Source organism: Haliaeetus albicilla, chromosome W (assembly GCF_947461875.1).
Source record: "Haliaeetus albicilla chromosome W, bHalAlb1.1, whole genome shotgun sequence".
Lineage (NCBI taxonomy): Eukaryota > Metazoa > Chordata > Aves > Accipitriformes > Accipitridae > Haliaeetus > Haliaeetus albicilla.
In genome coordinates, this window is record NC_091515.1 from 46,101,994 (window position 1) to 46,122,600 (window position 20,607).

The following is a 20,607-nucleotide window of genomic DNA, read 5'->3' on the forward strand; positions in this document are numbered from 1 at the left end:
AATTTGTTTTTGTATTTGACATTCTGAATGTTTTCTGGACATCTTGTATTTCTCTGCTAGACTCCTTTCAACTTTTCTGTCTCTTAATGTGTGGTATCCTGAATGATATGATATGCTGTTCCCTTTATTTAATTGAATTTTCTTATCCAGTTTGGTCACTCCTTTCAAATCTCTGAAACATTTTGAATTCTGATCTTGCTGTCCATCTTTTAAATGATTTTCTAGCTGGAAATCCTGTAAGCACACTACCGTGTGTAAATTGTAAAGAAAGCCAATACATAAGTAATGGTGGCCTGTTGGAATGAGAGTAAACTAATAGCTAAAGTAGCTAAGTTTGTACTTATTTTTATCAGCTAATTTTATCTGTTCATTTTCTGAGAGAGATGTTTCACACATATGCACAGACACAATCACACACTTTGATAATAATTATCATCACATTCAGAAATTTGTATCCACACAGCGGTTAAACTTTCCTCAAGTTAAAACTGTCATCAGGTTACATGGCTATCTTTGAGTTTCAAGATAAGGTCAAGTTTCATCCTACATCAGTGAGGGTGTGTGCAATGGGAGTGCATATATAGAGGAAAACAGTTGGTATTGAGGAGCTAATATCCACACTGTATGTATTTGGTAAGGAGTGGTTACTGAGGACTAGACTAGAGTTAGTCCAGTGAACTGAATGCCCTTTAGCAATTGTAGCAGGTTAGGTGGGTTCCTGGAACGTGTTGTCTGCTTTAGTTTCATTTCAGGACTGCCTAAGATGCAAACCGAAACATGGTAAGTGCGATGACAGGAGAGTTGCTTCAAAAATAAGCGTGTGTTCCACACAATAGCAGCTTTCTCAGCAACGTGTGGGGGATTTTTTCCCTACATCAGAATTATAGTTCTGGGTTGGTTTTTTTTTTTTTCAGTAGGAAAAAAGACTGTTGAAGATAATCTGGTATGTTAAATTAGGATTTCTCATTTTTGTCTGGGGTGGAGTGATGGGGAAAGGTTTAGATGTATAAATGATGAGCCTAAACAACTACTGATGTACTTGCCTGAACAACAAACTGTTTTTACTCACTGTCTTATCACACTGTTTTGCTTACACTGCCAGCCAATTTTTAGAGTTTATAACTTGTCAATAGAAATGCTAAAGCAGCAGTGGTGGCCTTAGGCAGTCCATGAACATGATATAAAAATAGATTGATACTAGGAAGTGACATACCATCATAACCAGTTAATGCATGCAATTGCCTAGTTTTATTATCACTTAAATTTGAAAGGTGGGGGAAAATAGGTTGTATAATAACTTTCCTTATATTTTATAATCATCTTTGATTATAGCCACTGTTAAAAATGCAAAATCCCAAATATTTCAACTAACTTAGATTTGAGCCCAAATATGGAGCTGATCCAGGCTGATTTAATAATCTGTCTCATTAACAACTTTGGATTTCATCATTACCGCTATGCATTTTTCTCACAATATGAAAAATAATTGTGGTAAAAAAACCTGTAATGTGGTCCTTGGAAGAATTTGTACTTGTTGAGCATAAACCCAATTCTTTGAATTTAAACCTTCATGCTAATAAAATGGGTTTACTTAAAAGCAGAGTTTCTGTGCAGTATGCTGATTTTTCAGGTGGAGGTGAACAGTAGAACAGGAGCATGGAACACATTAAATATTTCAACTTACAGTAGCCTTAAATTAACTGTTCATTTAGTTTATTATAAATTTCTTATTGTTAGTAGTGAATAGATATAATGAATCATAGAATAGTTTGGATTGGAAGGGACCTTTAAAGGGCATCTACCACCTCTCTGGGCAACCCGTTCCAGCGTTTCACCACCCTCATCATAAAAACTTTCTTCCTTATATCTAGTCTGAATCTACCCTCTTTTAGTTTAAAACCATTACCCCTTGTCCTGTCACTACAGGCCCTATTTAAATGTCTGTCCCCATCTTTCTTATAAGCCCCCTTTAAGTACTGAAAGGCCTCAATGAGGTCTCCCTGGAGCCTTCTCTTCTCCAGGCTGAACAACCCCATCTCTCTCAGCCTTTCCTCGTAGGAGAGGTGTTCCATCCCTCTGATGGCCCTTTGTGGCCCTCCTCTGGACCCACTCCAACAAGTCCATGTCTTTCTTGTACTGAGGACTCCAGAGCTGGATGCAGTACTCCGGGTGGGCTCTCACCAGAGCGGAGTAGAGGGGCAGAATCACCTCCCTCAACCTGCTGGCCACACTACTTTTGATGCAGCCCAGGATGTGATTGGCTTCCTGGGCTGTGAGCACACATTGCTGGCTCACGTCCAGCTTTTCATCCACCTTCTCCGCAGGGCTGTGTGGTGGGTTGACCCTGGTTGGATGCCAGGTGCCCACCAAAGCCGCTCTATCACTCTCCCTCCTCAGCTGGATGGGGGGGAGAAAAATATAACAAAAGGCTCGTGGGTCAAGATAAGGACAGTTTAATACAGTGATAGCAAAGGTCGTGCGCGCGAAAGCAAAGAAAAAACAAATGATGTTATTCTCTACTTCCCATCAGCAGGCGATGTCTAGCCGCTTCTCGGGAAGCAGGGCTTCAGTATGCGTAGTGGTTGCTCTGGAAGACAAAAATGCCCCCCCTCCGTCTCCCTTAACTTAGCTTTTATATCTGAGCTGACGTCATATGGTATGGAATATCTGTTTGGTTAGTTTAGGTCAGCTGTCCTGGTTATGTCCCCTCCCAAGATCTTGCCCAGCCCCAGCCTGCCATTGAGGGGGGGAAAAATGTTGAAGAGACAGCCTTGATGCTGTGCCAGCACTGCTCAGCAGTAGCCAAAACACTGGTGTGCTATCAACACCTTTCTAGCTACTGATGCAGAGCACAGTGCTATGAGGGCTGCTATGGGGAGTATTAACTCCATCTCAGCCAGACCCAATACAGGCTGCTCTCAATCCCTTCATCCCCCAGCCTGTATTGATACTGGGTGTTGCCCTGACCCAGGTGCAGGACCTTGCACTTGGCACAGAACATGAACATGGCATAGAGTTTGATATATTTTAATAATTTTAGAACAGGAGTATTTGCTAGTTGGCACAAACACTCCCTGAATTCCTCACTGAGGAGAAACTGTTAATACCACACTGGCTCAGAACTGAACCTCTTTCGAAAAGGACAAAGTGCAAAGCTATTGCAATTGGTATTAGTCACTTGAGTTTTTGGAAGTGCTTGGAAAAGTGCTTTGGGATTTGGACGTAATATTAAAGTATTTTATAATTTTAGCTAGGGGTAGTGAGATTACTAGGAATTTCTTTGCCACTCTTCAAAGGAGAACAGCATTAGCTCTTCTTACAGAAGAGATGGTGTATTGGGTCTGGCTGAGATGGAGTTAATTCTCCCCATAGCAGCCCTGGTAGTGCTGTGCTCTGCATCAGTAGCTAGAAAGGTGTTGATAACACACCAGTGTTTTGGCTACTGCTGAGCAGTGCTGGCACAGCATCAAGGCTGTCTCTTCAACATTTTTCCCCCCCTCAATGGCAGGCTGGGGCTGGGCAAGATCTTGGGAGGGGACATAACCAGGACAGCTGACCTAAACTAACCAAACAGATATTCCATACCATATGACATCAGCTCAGATATAAAAGCTAAGTTAAGGGAGACGGAGGGGGGGCATTTTTTGTCTTCTGGAGCAACCACTACGCATACTGAAGCCCTGCTTCCCGAGAAGCGGCTAGACATCGCCTGCTGATGGGAAGTAGAGAATAACATCATTTGTTTTTCTTTGCTTTCGCGCGCACGACCTTTGCTTTCACTTTATTAAACTGTCCTTATCTTGACCCACGAGCCTTTTGTTATATTTTCTCTCCCCTGTCCAGCTGAGGAGGGGGAGTGATAGAGCAGCTTTGGTGGGCACCTGATGCCCAGCCAGGGTCAACCCACCACAGACGGTTTTCCTTTTCTCAAGAGGCTAAAATATAGGCACGCACTAGATTGCTCCTTTTGAGATTAGTTTTAGATGTAAAAACTGCACTTATAAATCTTCAGTCTCGTGCTCTAAAATGGACAGATATGGTTGAAATGTTCAGAATTTGCAACAGTTTATTGGTGTCTTCGTGTGCATAAATTCAACCTTTGCACTGATTTTTTTCAGAGGTACAAATTCTATGGAATCGATGGCAGAACAGGCTGAATGTTAGTTAAGGGACACTTGGCAGTGCCTTTTTTCTATGCCTGTGCTGCTGTGGCAAAACATGATAGTGAAAAGAGCTTAAAGGCAGCAAGAGGAGCAGTCTGGAATTGAAAAATTGACGGAGTAGGCAGCTTATACAATTGTGCAAGCTTTTCTCTAGTATGAGGCCACAGGTTTGTGTGTGTCTGGCGTATATAGGCATAGAATACTGACAGCAGAAATTCTCAGGAAAGTCTGAAGTTGGTAAGTTTCCCCTTGTCATGAATGAAATTCCTCAGCTTTCTTTGAAAGCATTGCCAGAAGTCTTCAGTTTTACATAGTAATTTTTTAAAGACTTGTAAGTAATAGATGTTTTCTTTTATTTTCAGCTTCTTTGTAATACTGGCCATGCTGAAGAAAAGCTAGGTTTTACATATGACAGCATCATAATATGGTAAGTAGTAAGGAGCACTAGAGCAATACTAGGGTACTTTAATTGTCCTAGGTGCGATTTAATCAGTTTTATTTGTACTTTTGAGCTAGTATTTTGTAGTTCCAATGTGTTTGAAATTTCATAATGCAAATAGATACACCTTACAAATATTTTAATAAGTAAAATCAAATACATTATATGCTTTCAGGCAAAGAGGGGAAAAACCTCCAAGTTGAAGTGTGGATTTCTTTATTCCTCATAAATGTAAAAAATACCTCTAAATATCTCAGTACTTGCAGAAAGTACTTTTAGTATGATTCAGAGAAATTGACTCAATAGTTTGATTAACTATTAAGTAGGTATTCTTTATTGGCAGCGCTGGATGCACGGGAGATCGCTCCACCTAACCGTCAGGTCTAATTGTGCAGGTTAAATACATGTTCTACATACATATTCACTAGATTTCCGAGAAATGTTATACATATTCATTAGTTTCCCGGGAAACTATTAGCATATGCAAATGTCCTTTACGCAGGCGCATTGAAGGTCTCTGGTGGTCTTCAGGAGTCCTCTGGTGGTCTTCCATAGTCTTCCTCACTTGTCTGCTATTTGACCCTTCTCAGGTGATTCTGCGCAGTATGGTCTTTTACATGTTTTAATACATCAGTGCTCGTTAGTGCTCTTATTATCTAAGTTCTCATTAGTGCTGTAAAAACCATATGGTTAGTTTAAGCTAAATTATCTACAAGGACGAGAACAAAGGCAGGAGTTCTTATCTTTTCTGGCCCTATCTATTCAAGCAAGGCCTCTACTTGAGCCTTCTCGACAAGATCGTAAATTTATCAAACATTTAATTAAGTTTTGTGATTGTTCATGGTTCCTTCTTGCTCATCACTCCCAAGTACCAGTCTCTGACAGGCTTAATCCTTGACAAGCACCAGTCTTTGGTATGTAAAGTTACAGAGAGACAATCATTAAGCAATTAGCAGTTCGTTCTCTATATCAAGTAAAAATGTGCTCTTACAGAATTTAGAGCGTACTCTTGATGTAGAACTAGGATTTAAAGATAAACATTTTATGTTAATTTGGTGTGAATATATATCTTTGTAGCATCACTTTCCTTGCTACTAAAACGCCCTGTGTATGTACTTTCAAGGGGATTTTTCCTATATTTTGTTGCCATTTCTGACAGTCAAAAGTAACTACATGCTTATTTCCAGAACTTCTGTGGTTTTTTGCACAGACATTGGTGAATTTGTCCTGAGGCTCAGCATTGGTGGCAGAAACAACTAAGATATAGTATTTAATACGATTTAGTGTTCTTTCAATTTAGTTATCTGACCTAAGAAAGAAATCTTAGAAAAGCTAGTCATTCTTTAAATAAAATTTTGGGAGAACTTGTGTACTTTTTCTTGTGGAAATATTATAAGTTGTTTTCTTAAATAGAACTGATTTTCCTTGCTAGAGCTAAAAAAAAAGCTAATAAGTGTTTTTGTGAAAATGTATTTTGCTGTGTGCTTTAATAGATTATTGTCTTCTGACCTTATTTATGTAATCTATTGTAGTGTTTTTATGATGTGACTAATCATCAGTTAAGAGTATAACTTCAAAATTCGGAGTTCTTTACCAAATATTTTTAAATATAAGTCTTAAAAGGTTATTATCATCATTTAAGCCCAGCTGGTAACAAAGCACCATGAAACCACTTGCTCACTCCTTCCCCCCCCAAACGTTTGTGGGTCAAGACAAGGACAGGGAGGGATCACTCACCAATTATGGTCACAGGCAAAAGACAGACTCAACTTGCAGGAAAAAACAAAATCAATTTAATTTACTACCAATCAAATCAAAACAAGGATACTGAGAAGTAAAACCAAACCTTAAAACACCTTCCCACCACCCCTCCCTCCTTCCCGGCTCAACTCCACTCCCGGTTTTCTCTACCTCCTCCCCCCAGCAGCGCAGGGGGATGGGGAATGGGGGTTGTGGGGTCAGTTCATCACACATTGTCTCTGCTGCTCCTTCCTCCTCAGGGGGAGGACTCCTCACACTCTTCCCTTGCTCCAGCATAGGGTCCCTCCCATGGGAGACAGTCTTTCACGAACTTCTCTGGCATGGGTCCTTTCTGTGGGCCGCAGTCCTTCAGGCACAGGCTGCTCCAGCGCAGGCTTTCCCATGGAGTCACAGTCATCTTTGGGGGCATCCAACTGCTCCGGCATGGGGTCCTCCATGGGCTGCAGGTGGGTGTCTGCTCCACCATTCACCTCCATGGGCTGCAGGGGGACAGCTTGCCATCTCACCACGAGCTGCAGGGGCATCACCTCCTCCAGCGCACCTCCTCCCCCTCCTTCTTCCCTGACCTTGGTATCTGCATAGGTGTTTCTCTCACATTCTAATCTCCTCCCCCACTGCAGGTTCCCCTCCTTAAATATGTTGTCCCAGAGGCACTACCACCATCGCTGATGGGCTCGGCCTTGGTCAGAGGTGGGTCTGACTTGGAGTCAGGGAAGCTTCTAGCAGCTTCTCACAGGAGCCATCCTTGTAGCCCCTCCCCTGCTACCAAAACCCTGCCACACAAACCCAAAACAGTTATACAAATCTATTGTTTGTTTTTATAGGAAAAAGTTTGCAGAAAGATCTGCTAATCCAAACACAACTAAGGATATTGATAAGGAACAGATAAAAATGTTGTTCTCAGCCAGCACATGAAGAAAAATAGCCCCCTACTTATAAAAATGCCAAAAATGGTTTCTAAAAAAATTAAAGAGAGATAGAAGGAAAATTATCTTGGTTAGTGACATTACTTTGGTCAGTCCAGTGATTCCTCTGTGTGTGTACATGAGAAACAAATTTTTTACGCATATACATAGATTATTCTGCTATAGTGATAATTTTCAAGCTCAAACATACAACCCAAATACTCAGATATTAACCATAATTGTGCTCGTTGGTGGTTCTTCAGAAATATTTATAGGATGCATTGTTTTTATGAAATACAGACTTTTCAAGCAATTTTAAAATTTTTGCCCTACAGGGTTATAGCCATTCTGCAGTAGTATTCTTTTTGCAGGTTATTTTGCTATACAGCTACTCTGAGTAACTTGCAAATACTGAACCTTTTAATTAATTAATTTAGGAAATGACCTTGAGGTAGACTTCTTTGGAAATAACATGCAAGTTCTGTAATTTGCTCTGCTGATGTTCTCAACGTTATCTTAATTTCCATAGGGAAAACTTTTTGTTCTGCAGAACAAACTTGTTTTTCTTTGAAAACAAGAAAAGTTATTTGGATGCAAAAAATACTGTGTGAGTTTCCTGTACTTGTAAAGTATGAATGGCTATGCTTAAAACATTAAACTGTAAGGGAATCAATGTTTTCAAGAATAATTTATATATTTCCTATCAAGTTCTAGGTTTTGGGATCAGTAACCTTGAAAGAATATTTACCCAAACTGAAGACAGTTGTCTTTAGTCTGCAATAGTAGTCTGCAATAATTGCAATTATTCTCAAGTTAAAGATCTGGTTTTTTAGAACTCATTCTCTTTTTAGTATTTTGTTAGTCCAGGTGCCTGATTATAGTTTCTTCTAGCCAGCAGATGGAGAGAATAGTGACACATTTTGTTGTCATTCCCAGTGTAAATGGGTCTTGCTGGTTCCCAGAGCACCATACTGTTGACAGCTGAGAGGAAGCCTTGAGCCACGAAGAAAATGGAGTGTTGGTAGGCCTCAAACTTTTGAGGTCTTTTAGTAATGTGCCGAGAGGCTTTGGCCATAAAAGCAAAATTCAGAATTTTCACAATTACCTGACTGGATCAAATGGAGATTTTTCAAAACCATTGTAGTCTTTCTGTAGTGAGTAGATGAGATGCTTTACTAAAAGGTAAAAAAAAAATAAAATCCTCTAATAGATAATGAATATTCTTTCTTATTCCATCCTTTGTTAGTTCTTCCAGACTTTTTATCAGTTTTAATATTTATCAGCCTTAATGCTGTCTTAGGAAGTTCTTTTCATTTCTGCAGTGACACTTAAAATATTGGGGCAAGTAGTATTGTGCTTACTTTTTCTCTCATACAATCATGATGTCTTTTTGGCCCTTTCAGCCATAGATGCATGTGGAGTGTGCATATCTGTCCTGGTTTCAGCTGGGATAGAGTTAACTGTCTTCCTAGTAGCTGGTACAGTGCTATGTTTTTGAGTTCAGTATGCGAAGAATGTTGATAACACACTGATGTTTTCAGTTGTTGCTAAGTAGTGTTTAGACTAAAGTCAGGGATTTTTCAGCTTCTCATGCCCAGCCAGCGAGAAAGCTGGAGGGGCACAAGAAGTTGGCACAGGACACAGCCAGGGCACCTGACCCAAACTGGCCAACAGGGTATTCCATACCATGTGACGTCCCATCTAGTATAGGAACTGGGAAGTGGGGGCAGGGAATCGCTGCTCAGGGACTAGCTGGGTGTCGGTCGGCGGGTGGTGAGCAATCACACTGTGCATCATTTGTACAATCCAATCCTTTCATTATTGCTGTTGTCATTTTATTAGTGTTATCATTATCATTATTAGTTTCTTCTTTTCTGTTCTATTAAACCGTTCTTATCTCAACCCACGAGTTTTACTTCTTTTTTTTCCCGATTTTCTCCCCCATCCCACTGGATGGGGGGGAAGTGAGTGAGCGGCTGCGTGGTGCTTAGTTGCTGGCTGGGGTTAAACCACAACATCTCGTTAATATAAACAACATTGCCCTCTGTATTCCCCCCCTCCACTGCATTCCTTTCTCCAAATCATGAATTGTATATTGAATAGTGTCTACAAAAGGAGATTGCGAACCTAGTACTTAACTGGTTAAAAATCTTCCATTCACCTCTGCTCTTTGAATTCATCTTTTTAGATTTTGATTTGTGAAACTACTTTTCATCACCCTAAAACCTCTTTATATCCCTTAATACAATCTTCAGCAACACCTTATGCCTTTTTATACACTATTGTAATAACTCCTTTCAAGTCTTTCAAAAGATTAGCAGAATACAGTTTGTGTAAACTCTTCTGGGTGCTTCATATGGCTAACCAGTTTTATTTTAAGGTGATTTTAAGATCATAAACAGTCCTCTGGATGCGCTTTGGAATCCTTTTTGTATAGACCTGTTTATCACCTTTTCTCCATCTTGGCCGCTACCGTTTATAATATGGTGCTAGCAAATATATGCAGATCATTCATGTTAATGTTCTTTTCAAACACTTAGATGTGAAGCTTGGTGGGCCAGTGACTATTTACTGATGAATTTCCTCCAGTTCTTCCATCGTTTTCACTTCTTAGTCTAACTCATATTTAGTATAATAAAAAAGACTTTAGGATAGGAATCTTCATGCAGATCTCTAAAGGAATGACTTAGTACAAAGAAAGTGCTTGTTTCTCTTATTTGCTTCATTCCTTCTCCCTTTCCTTTTTGGGTTATCCAGTAGGTCTGATTCATTTTTCAAGTTTTCTGTTTGTGGTACAGCTGAAAAGTCAGAACACGCAGACGCATACAGACACACGTGTGTAGGTTTTCCTACATATTTTTTTTTCTGCCTGCTGTAGCATATCTTAATTGGCTTTAGAAGGTCAAGTTTCTCTTTTTGCTCATGTTACATTCTCTCAAGTTTTTGCAGTTCAGTCATTGGCTGGTGGTTTTTTTTTTGTTTAGTTTTTGTTTTTAATGGAGAGGGGTTTGTTCAGCCTTGTACACTTCTATATGTCATTGCTTTCATTTGATTTTTTTCTTGATGGATTTTTATGGCCTTTATTTTAGGGCTATGTCTTTCTGGCTAGTTATATATTTTCATTGCATTCTCACTATTTAAAGATAGTGACACATCCCTTTTTGGTCCCTTCTGCTTTTGGATGTTGGATCTCATGATAACGTTGTCCTTTGTTGTGGTTTCACTGTTGCCAATTCTAAATTAACTTCTGTCTATAAATTAAGAATATCCTCCTCTTGTGAGTTGTAGAACAAGCTTTCAAAGCATTAATTGCTTTTGAGAAACTATTTGTCTAAAGATTGTTTTGTTCTGCCATTTAAGAGACATTTTCCTCTCAAATATAAAAGTAATGTACTTGATGGGGGGGGGGGGAATCCAGATTCAGTATTTGGCTGTCCTAATAAGAAATATCGTGGGTAGCAATGACACTGTTTTCATGAGTAATGGGTAACTTCTGTCCTAAAAGGAATTTCTGCTGAAGTGTCTTAAACTGGCATATCCAAACCAATTGCAAATTGCGAGCTAAAAGTCCAAATAGAAAAATATCACCAAGAACAACTGAGTCTCGTGTGCTCATCCCTCAGACTTCCATCTCTGCAAATCTGCAACACTAGAAACAAAGCATGATTCATGATCTAAAGAATACCTGTTATCTACTCAACACAGCTAGAGTTACTTGTCTTTCCTTCTGTCTGCTTTTCTTGAATGACTTGGAAATAAATCTCTCCTAGTTCAGCATTTTTAGAGGAAGAATTTTTCTTAACCTCACAACATTGAGAATCTGTTTCTTATTTGCTTCTAGCTCTGCTTAAAGTAAATACAGACAGACAATTAGTGACACTCTTTTTATGTGAAGAGCCATATTTGATATTACAGCAACAATGGTCTTCCTGAAGTAATTCCCTACTTGGTACTGAAAGTAATAATCAGTTCATCTTTATTTGCAATTAGTATTTTAGCCTTTCTACTTTGTCTAGACATTGCCTGGAAGTAGGTTCCTTGTATAGTGACTTTTACACAGGCTGTCTGATCTGTAGAAAGATTCAGAAGATTTTGGCCTTGGAATAGCTGATTACCATGCATGACCATCCTAGAATAAGAAAAGGGGAAAAACATAATCAATTTGTATTGGTTGAAATTCAGTCTCACTGGCTGAAGTATTTACATTCTTAGATGTCCACTAAAACAATCCTACTAAAATATGTGGCTGGGAGTTGGGGATCTTTTGGTGTTTTGTGGGTTTTTTTGTTTTGTGGGGGTTTTTGGTGGGGGGTGGTTGTTGGGGTTTTTTTTTCTTCTTTTTTTTTTTTCTTCCTGTGTAGTCAAGCAAGAGGGGCAAATCTTTTGAGGGCCTTCAAAAGGACAGTGTTTCACTTAATACTTTCAAAATCTCTCTGGAGGTCTTCAAAATCTCCTTTCTTTTTACCTAGCTAGAAAATTTAGGAAAATACATTATGATGACAGTTATGTTTAGGAAAGCTTGCCTCGGTGCAAGCAAAATGCTTTCAAAATCTGTCTAAAGGGAAATATGTTCTGGTTATATGTTGAAATTAAATCTGTAGAAATCTGCTGTGTGGGGCTGCTTAAGTTATGACTTTCACATTTCATGTAGATATTGGTGCTATAACATCTTTAGTGATTGGTGCATATAATTACTTAAGGTGCAAATTTGTCTCTGTTAGGTGTCAAGATATTGTTTTGAGGACTCATGCTTATGGATTGGCAGTCTAGCAAAGGAGGAAATACTCTCCACCTGTTAATTTTCCTGAAAATTGTAACTAATCCAGAACACCTTTTCAGGACTAATATTATGCTCAGCTGTTTTGTCAAATAAGAAGACATATGCAAGTCTTGGTCATGTATCATTTCAGGGATGTACAAACTGTTCTTTAAAAAAATAATTAAAAATTGGTTTGTGGCTTTTTCAGATTAATATATTGTCTACATCTGTTGGCAGGGTTAAGGTTTGCCTTCTAGGCTGTACAGGTGAATATCTCAAAGACAGAAAATTAATGCAGAATATTTCTCTTTAAAAATTAACCTTTTTATTTTAAATGAGTAGGTAGTAGCTGCATGTCAGATGGTGAAGTCTACCTGCTGCTAAATAATTGTTTGTTCCCCTTGTTTTCTTCATTGTAGTCTGCGGTTAGCTTTACTAAATGAAGCAAAAGAGGTGCGAGCAGCAGGATTGCGAGCCCTCCGCTATCTCATTCGAGACTCCAGTATTCTCCAGAAGGTGCTAAAGTTGAAAGTGGATTACTTGATAGCCAGGTAATTTTCCTTTCCTTCTTTGCTGTAAATTGTACAACTGTAAATCACTTGGGTTTTTGTGGTTGAGACAGGTGAGAAAAGGTGTTTTCATATCCTCTTACATTCTTGATATGTAGCTTTATAAAAGTAATTTTTCTTCAGTATGAATAGTGTCCCTCTTTAAAAATAGAGGGGTAATACATCACCAGCTAATCCAAATAAAATGCTGTCCTAATATATGATATACTACGAGTAATTAAAAAATTAGACAATTTATAGGTGTTTTTTAATCGTAAGTGCCACTAATCATAAATTAATCTGTGGTGATATTAGAAGGTTGAAACCTCAGTAATTTTCATGTCTTAAGTTTGTTTTATGGGAGTTGTTCTGATTCTTTGTATTATCCTAGTGCTTTGGAGCCTCTAGTACAAAGTCAGGGGAAAAAAGTAGTTCATGCCCAAGAATTTGTAATCTAAGTATAACCCATGACACAACAGAAGAATACCGAAGGGCAAAGTAATAATGAGATAATAAGATCGGTATCATGAGTAGATCTAAATATTATAATTTCTAGTGCTTCCTTTGTTAAAATCTTGTTGGATTTTAATATACTGATATATATATGTGTGTGTTTCTATAAATATACACACATAGTAAATTTCAGTGTGCTGTTTAATTTTGTTGGAGCAAAAGGACTTTTCTGATCTGAGAACACACACAAAACTTGTTGATGTGAAACATTACAAATACTTTGTTTAGTTCCTTTTGAAATGACAAATGCAGCTAGCTCAGAAAATATTTGTTGAAGCCATTATGCCTTGTCACTGTATATTTGAGAACGTTCTAGTGATTTAATTATAATGAAGATAACTGGGAAAAAAAAAGTAAAATGAGGCTAATTGACCAATCATACTGAGTATGCTTGATGAAAAGCAGAATTTTTAAACGATCAGTCATAATATTCTTCTGTTTATTCAATTGCATTAATATTAATGCGAGATGTTAAGAACACTAACTTTCATCTTAACTTTTATAAACAAAACCTGTTTTAACTTATTTTAGGTGTATTGACATACAGCAGAGTAATGAAGTAGAAAGAACACAAGCACTTCGATTAGTCAGAAAGGTAAAATCTAACTATATATGGTCTTATCAGCTATGCCAGTCAGCTGTGCTGACTCCAGCTTTTCTCCATCAGCAGGTTTTTTTCCACACAGTCTCTAATATCTTACCTTACTTTATCATGTGAGAAGAAATTATAGTTGATAATTCAAAAGAGAGAAGGAGGGGTAGTACTGAGACTTGTTTTGATTTTAATCTCTTACCACTGAGAATCTTGAGTGGGCTAGAAAAATCCTGCTAATTTTTCTTTGATAGAGATCAAACTGGACAAGATTTGGGAAAAAGTTATCAAATGATGAATGCAAGGATATAAGAACCATATTATTATGTTTCATCTAATGATTTAACTTTATTGTATAGTGTGTTTAAGCATCTGTAAATCAAGGATGGGAGATTTTCTGCCATTTGAGAAATGAGGCAAATTGCCATTGCTGGAATAATCAGTTGAAGGAATGCTTCTAGCCTTATTGCTTTATCCATAGAGATTGATGCTATCTGTAGTTCTTTTCTCAGATACACAATAAGACGTAGTTAGTCTGTGGTGGTTACTGTCCTGTGTGCCCATGGATGTGAGATGTTTGAAGCTGTGGTAGTTGCATTTTCAAGTTCATCCTAGAGAAATTGGCATATACAGCTACTGAAGCTATTTTTTTCAGGCAATATAGTACTCTGCCTTTGTACTGGACTTTGCTATTCTTTATCTTGCTTACATTCTTCTACTTCTACTGAGCATCTTAGGAAAAACTACCAAGGACTCAAGTAAGGTTTGAAGTAGTTGGGAGAATTGTTCTCCAGGAGCACTGTGTGTGTTTAATCTGTTTTATGTATATATGTATTTTATATATATATATATTTAGGTTGAAAATGTGGAAGCTTGATATGCAATTTCTTTTCTTAAAACGCACTCACTTGGTTTCTTACAGAAGAGACAATACGCTTGATTAACAGTTGTGCCAAAAAGAGTTTTAAAGCTTAAACACCCACCCCACCCAAACAAACAAAAAATACAACCATAAAGGAATGGATCCTTGAGGAAGTCACAATTTATAAAAATTCTTTGCTAATCTGGTTTAAAGAAGAGCTTCAGTGTAGGGCCAGAATAACTTAAATCAGAAAATGGAATGGAAATGCACTTATAATGAATTGGTTTTATTTGGGTCAGAAATTTGTCCTCATATTCCTAGGTTTTCTTGAGCATTTCCTAGTTGAGCAAAGACTTCTGTCTTGCTTGAAAGAAACAAGAGGAAGCAAGAGAAATAAATCCAATAGTTTGACTTAAAATGATCCTGAAAGATAAACGTTAAAAAAAAAAAATCATACGGCTGATCACAAGTGCTTTTTTTTTCCTCCATCATTGTACAAGCATGCTGTACATGGGATGTACATGCATGGAACGTACATGCTGTACAGGGATGCTGATGATTCTCCAATGCTGAGAACTATGTTGATGAATGATGTTTCCTAACATCTTTTACTACCTAAAACATCCTTGTTTCTTAAAAGATGATGTCAGACAAACAAAAATCCACCCACCCTGGCTACAAGTAAATTTAACACCTTTTTCATGTTCTGTCTGGGCTGCAACAGTTAAGCATGCATTGGCACAGAGCAGTCAATACTTGAGAAACTCTCTCTCACAAAGGATACTGTGACACATGTCCTGAATGGCACATTCTGTATTTTCACAATGTTTTTTTATTACCCTGCTCTTGCCCTTTTCCCATCTCTCCTTATCTCCTGCAAGATCTCAGACTCAGTAGTTTGATACCAGGATTCCTAAAAGATTATATGAAGGTCTTAGGAGAGGAGAATGAATGGCAAATACAACAATCAGATTTAATTAATTTGTGCAGGAGATAATTTACTATGAGCTGTGGAAGAGCTGAACTGGGTTCCACCAGCATCTTAGAACTATTGTTTTCTGTTCCAAAGTATGCATGCAATTCTTTAACCTCGTCTTTGAGAGCAAAAATGCCCATGCAAGAATAACATAGATATAAAACTTTAAAACATTCTCTCACTCTTTTCTCTTTGTTTTCATAGAGTAGAAGAACAAAATGTAAAATATTAATCCTGTTTTATGAATTTATAAAAGGCACTTAATGATAACTTGTTTAAAAAACAGTGCAGGTTAAAGTAGTGTAGGAAGAGAAAAGAAAAACAACTTTAAACTTTTTAAGCTTGGTTTCTGATTTTTTTGAAGACCGAGTGCTCATATTCTCTTTTGACTGTACTCTGTGGGGTAGTGTTTAGTACTATCACCTCTACATTTCCTAGTAAGAGCTTTGTAATTTAGCAGTGTCTTTAGCAATGCTTCAGAAAGTGTTTCTTCATCTAATAGAATTAATTCTGCCCATTTTTCAATAATTTAATAGGCAGAAAGTTTTATCTTCAAAGCAGAAGTTAGGGTGAGGTATAATATGAACCACCTTCTTTCTTCCTCTTTTTTTTTTTTTTAAAGGAATCTTTAAAGACCAAATTCACAGTCTTTTCTTACTTATTTCATCATATCCACTTGTAAGTAGCCTTGCATCACCTGTCCTTGGTCTTTAGAATTGCATTTCAATATTTAGAGCAGAATGAAAGCAAATGGATTGTATTTATTATTTGTATTTATTCTACTAAAATATTTGGAGTTGAATATTAAAAGAAAAATCTTTCCTTCTCATGTCTTAAAACCAAAGAAAACAATGAAGCAAAACAGCCTTAAGAGGCTGCTTGTGTCCTCACACTTAAGTACACATCAGTGTCAGTAGAAAAAAAGGTTATAATTTTGTAGAGTGGATTGGTACACCCATTCTATTACTAATTCTTGTTACTTCATGCCATTGTAAAAGTGGAAGACTGTGTGGGTGGGGAAGAGTTTGGGGTTTATTTAGAGTCCTATCTTAAAGCTTCCTGTTTTTTGGGTGACAACATTACGTATGACAAGAAATTTCTCAAAAACATGTCTTAAAAATAAACTCGTTAAAGCATTCAAATATATTTGTCATAATGGTTGATCTCTTCTCATTTTAATATTCTCTGCAAAGAGAGGGGGAAAAAAAGTAATCCTCTTTGAACAAATATCTCCAAGACATCTAAGGGACCTGTAAAATGAATATAGGACAAAGCACTTTTGGAAAAATAATGGAGATAAGCCTGCTTTTGTTGGAAACAAAAGGGATATTAAATTAAACCTTGGTTAGTCATTCTTCAATTTAAAAAAAAAACAAAACAATTTGCAATAAATTTGAGACAGAATAGAAGAACAAATTTTAACAGCCAATACTCCTTTACACTACTAAAGAGCTCCTGTGCCATGGAAGTCGTCGTCTGCTAGTTTAGGACAAACAGAGTTTATACTGAATTAAAGGAGCAAGACCCTGTGCACACATTAAAGGCAAAAAACCCCACTCCACCCCCCAAATGAGACATTGACTACAAAGGCTGAGTAGCTCTCTATTAATATTTATTCATAGTTTGCTAAAATGCAATATACATATCCCGTATATTACGAAACATGAACATCACTAAAGTTAAACAACAGATGTATTACTAAGGGGAAATAAGTTTTTTGTCTGACTGCTTAAAAAGGGAACAACATAATTTGTTATAGTCTGAGGAGATTGAAGTAGACGGATGCCTGTAAAGTTGAAAGCAGACGACCCTTTATTGCTAAAACACACACATACTTATAGTCACATATTCTGCAAAGTTACTGTACACGCGCACAAGCATAAAATATGATTGGTTATATCAACACTGTACGCGCACATAAACATAAGATATAATTGGTTATACTAACTCTGTACACGCGCATAAACATAAGACATAATTGGTTATACCAACTAAAACATGCGAAACTTGTCTCAGTCTAATTGGTCAAGATAAACTGCCGAATTGAGGTTCTTTGTGCCAAGTTCCCTTTATCGTGGAATGTGCACCTGTGTTCTTCTAATTGGCATCTTTCTTTTTTTGTCTTCTTGTTTATTCTGTTCAAGGTCGTCTAAAAGCGTCTGGAATGCTCTTGCGACCATTAGCTAAATATGTGTCCACAATAGTCCACTCAACCATGTCACATTTTTTCTAGTAATAAATAAAACTGAGATGTTAAAAAATGCTCAATATCTACTAAACATCTAAGAACTTTTTTAAGTTTAAAGTGTGTGTGCTTTTTGTGACGTATAGCTATATAACATATGATGAAGTTGCATTATGATGAACACTGCAGTTTTAGGAAGATCAGGTACTATACAAGAGGATATAGGGGTGTTGCTGACAGTTGTCTTCCAAATACTATAGCAGCTTCTTTTGTTGACTGTCCTTTTCTGTAGTCTACAGCAGCCTAAGGATCTCTCTACAAAACAAGAGAGTTTAGTCTTGGCTAATTAAAAAGTTGATTAGGTATTGAAGGTAGATATCTGGTGCAGTATGAATGAGTCTTCTAGAAGAGTTTATAATCTACTCTTTGTTATTAGATAGTGTTCTCTGTTGATAAAGAAATTCTTGGAAAAAATCTGAAGAAGGTAGCAGTAGTTCTCTCTTCAACAGTCAGGGTTTTTTTTACCCTTATTATAATAAAATAATATAAAAATAAAAAACTGAAGCAGGAAGAGAATGGTAAATTGACAAATGAAGAATTTCAAGAACAAAAGAAAGTGTTTTGAGGATTTGCAGAATACAACCAATTAATATATGGAGTGGTCTGGTAGTATCTAGGAAACAAAATGCTAGTGAATCTGTGAGTATATTTAGAGAAATATGAATAAACCAGAGGGCTTTTTCTTTCATTTTTGGCAGATGATCACTGTGAATGCTTCATTGTTCCCCAGTTCTATTACTAATTCTTTGATAGCAGTTGGAAACGATGGTCTTCAAGAAAGAGACAGAATGGTTCGAGCGTGTATAGCCATTATCTGTGAACTAGGTAAGATAACTGAAAGCTAATTAAGAAAAATTTTTGTGATTGTCCTCAGTCTTCTAAGAGATTCTCTTCTGTGGGTTCATATTAAATAGATTGTATTAAAATAATTAAGGGTATTTGTTTAATAACTAATGAATTAGATGTTAAATGTTCTTAATGTCCATTTCATATATTTTAGCCGTTAGTTTGATATAAAACAAAATCACTTTAACTTAAAATCAAAATATCTTTCCTTTAAGACTTGCCAATTTTTGCGTTACCTTAAAAACGTTTCCCTGCTGCAGTTGATGTTTATAAAACTAATGGATTGGAAGTAGGGAAAGTTCCATACATGAGGCGCTGACAAATGTACAAGTGTTCAGAGAACTACAAAACATTTTCGTTTAAAAATTTTTACAGTGGGTACTGTGGTTAGCTGGCTTCTGGAAGTCAGTATTTGTGTCCATGTAAAGGCTATCTGGACAGTGATTTATACTAACTCCCTATACTTGTATGTGGGTGCTGATTTTTAAAGTATTTTTCAGTTTTGTATCAATCAATGAGAAATAACTTCAGCAACGTTTTCAAGATAGAAACTTCTGTTTTAAAGAACTGAACAATCTGTTACTCATTTATATTCTAATATAAATATTTTATTCATGTCAGTCTAGTGAAGCACAAAACTTTTTTGCAGGGGAATCCAGACACTATTGTATGGAAACTTGGTTGGAAATAAGCTGGGAAATTGCTGCACAATGGTGACTGACCGACCAGTATTTTTGTTGATGATAAATTAATCAAAAAATCTCAATTTATTGCTAATGTCAGTCATTAAAAGCTTTATTGTGTGCCTCAGCAGTGTTCAGGAAGAAAAAGATATATATACTAAACAGATGACAAATTTGTTGTATTGGAAGTCGTGAAATGTTTTCTTTCCTATCACTGGCCAAAGTGATGTGTTTTTCTTTATTTAGCACTTCAGAATCCTGAGGTGGTGGCTCTTCGGGGTGGTTTAAGTACCATCTTGAAAAATGTGATTGATTGTCAGCTAAGCCGAATAAATGAGGCTTTGATAACTACAGTTTTGCACCTCATTAATCATCCAAAGACCCGACAGTATGTACGAGCAGATGTAGAGTTAGAGGTGGGTTCAATTTTACTTGTTTAGTGACAGAAGTTAAACATTGTATTACTAATGAAACTGTTTAATTTTCACTTCAAATTTCACCCTCTGTATTAGTGCAAAATGTTTAAATGCAACATTTTAGGCTAAGAGCTTAATGATTCATAAAGCAGGAATAACATGACAGATTGGAGTGGGACTGAGGAAAGGGCAAGACCTGTTAACTAACTATTCTCATGTGAAAGTAATGCATGTCTTTCTTCTGTTCAGCGAATCTTAGCTCCTTACACAGATTTTCACTACAGGCATAATCCAGACACAGCAGAAGGACAACTCAAGTAAGTGTTAGTGCTACTACTTATGCTATCAATTGTGTTCATGGTACTGGAATGAAACTATTTTTCTTTCCTAAGTGACAAAATAAAAGCAATTAGCTAATATTAAACTATTTGAAGTTGAATATTATAGCAGGTTAGAATGCAACTTCTTAAAATATTGTTAAGCGTTTCAGATTTAAAAGGGAAAATTAGTTTTACCCTTCTTCCCTTCTCCCCATTATATTTCTTTTATTTAAAAAAATCATCACAATCATAATTTTTTACTTCAGGTATGGGTTTCTTTTTACCTAGCTTTAAACATCCACAATGAGGAGTTTGCATTTGAGCTAGTTTTATGTTTGACGGTTGTATGGTCAGGCTCAGAAATGGAAACAAGAGGTTCCAACTTGATATCGGGGGAAAAAAAATAAATTCTGTGAGGCCAGTCAAGTGTTAGAACAGGCTGTCCAGAGAGGTCCTGCAGCCTTCATCCTTGAGAGTTTCTAAGACCCAACTGGATAAAGCTCTGTGTATAACCTGATATGGTCTCAGAGCTGACAACTTCTTTGTGCAGGAGTTTGGACTAGAGACCTCCTGAAATTG

The 20,607-nt window shown here is 37.1% G+C and overlaps 1 protein-coding gene and 1 long non-coding RNA gene across 3 annotated transcripts in view; one reads left to right on the plus strand and one right to left on the minus strand.

The window, feature by feature from the left end:
- The window catches only part of LOC138683548 (uncharacterized), a 313,882-nt gene that overhangs the window by 74,006 nt on the left and 219,269 nt on the right, over positions 1-20,607 (minus strand). The window lies entirely within an intron of this gene.
- Positions 1-20,607, plus strand: part of LOC138683544 (rapamycin-insensitive companion of mTOR-like) — a 105,989-nt gene that overhangs the window by 36,807 nt on the left and 48,575 nt on the right. For both annotated transcript variants that reach the window (XM_069775521.1, XM_069775523.1), the window contains exons 4-9: positions 4,526-4,590; positions 12,447-12,578; positions 13,620-13,683; positions 18,462-18,588; positions 19,539-19,708; positions 19,958-20,025. In XM_069775521.1, coding sequence (XP_069631622.1) covers positions 4,526-4,590; positions 12,447-12,578; positions 13,620-13,683; positions 18,462-18,588; positions 19,539-19,708; positions 19,958-20,025 — 626 coding nt within the window. The remainder of the gene's footprint in view (positions 1-4,525; positions 4,591-12,446; positions 12,579-13,619; positions 13,684-18,461; positions 18,589-19,538; positions 19,709-19,957; positions 20,026-20,607) is intronic.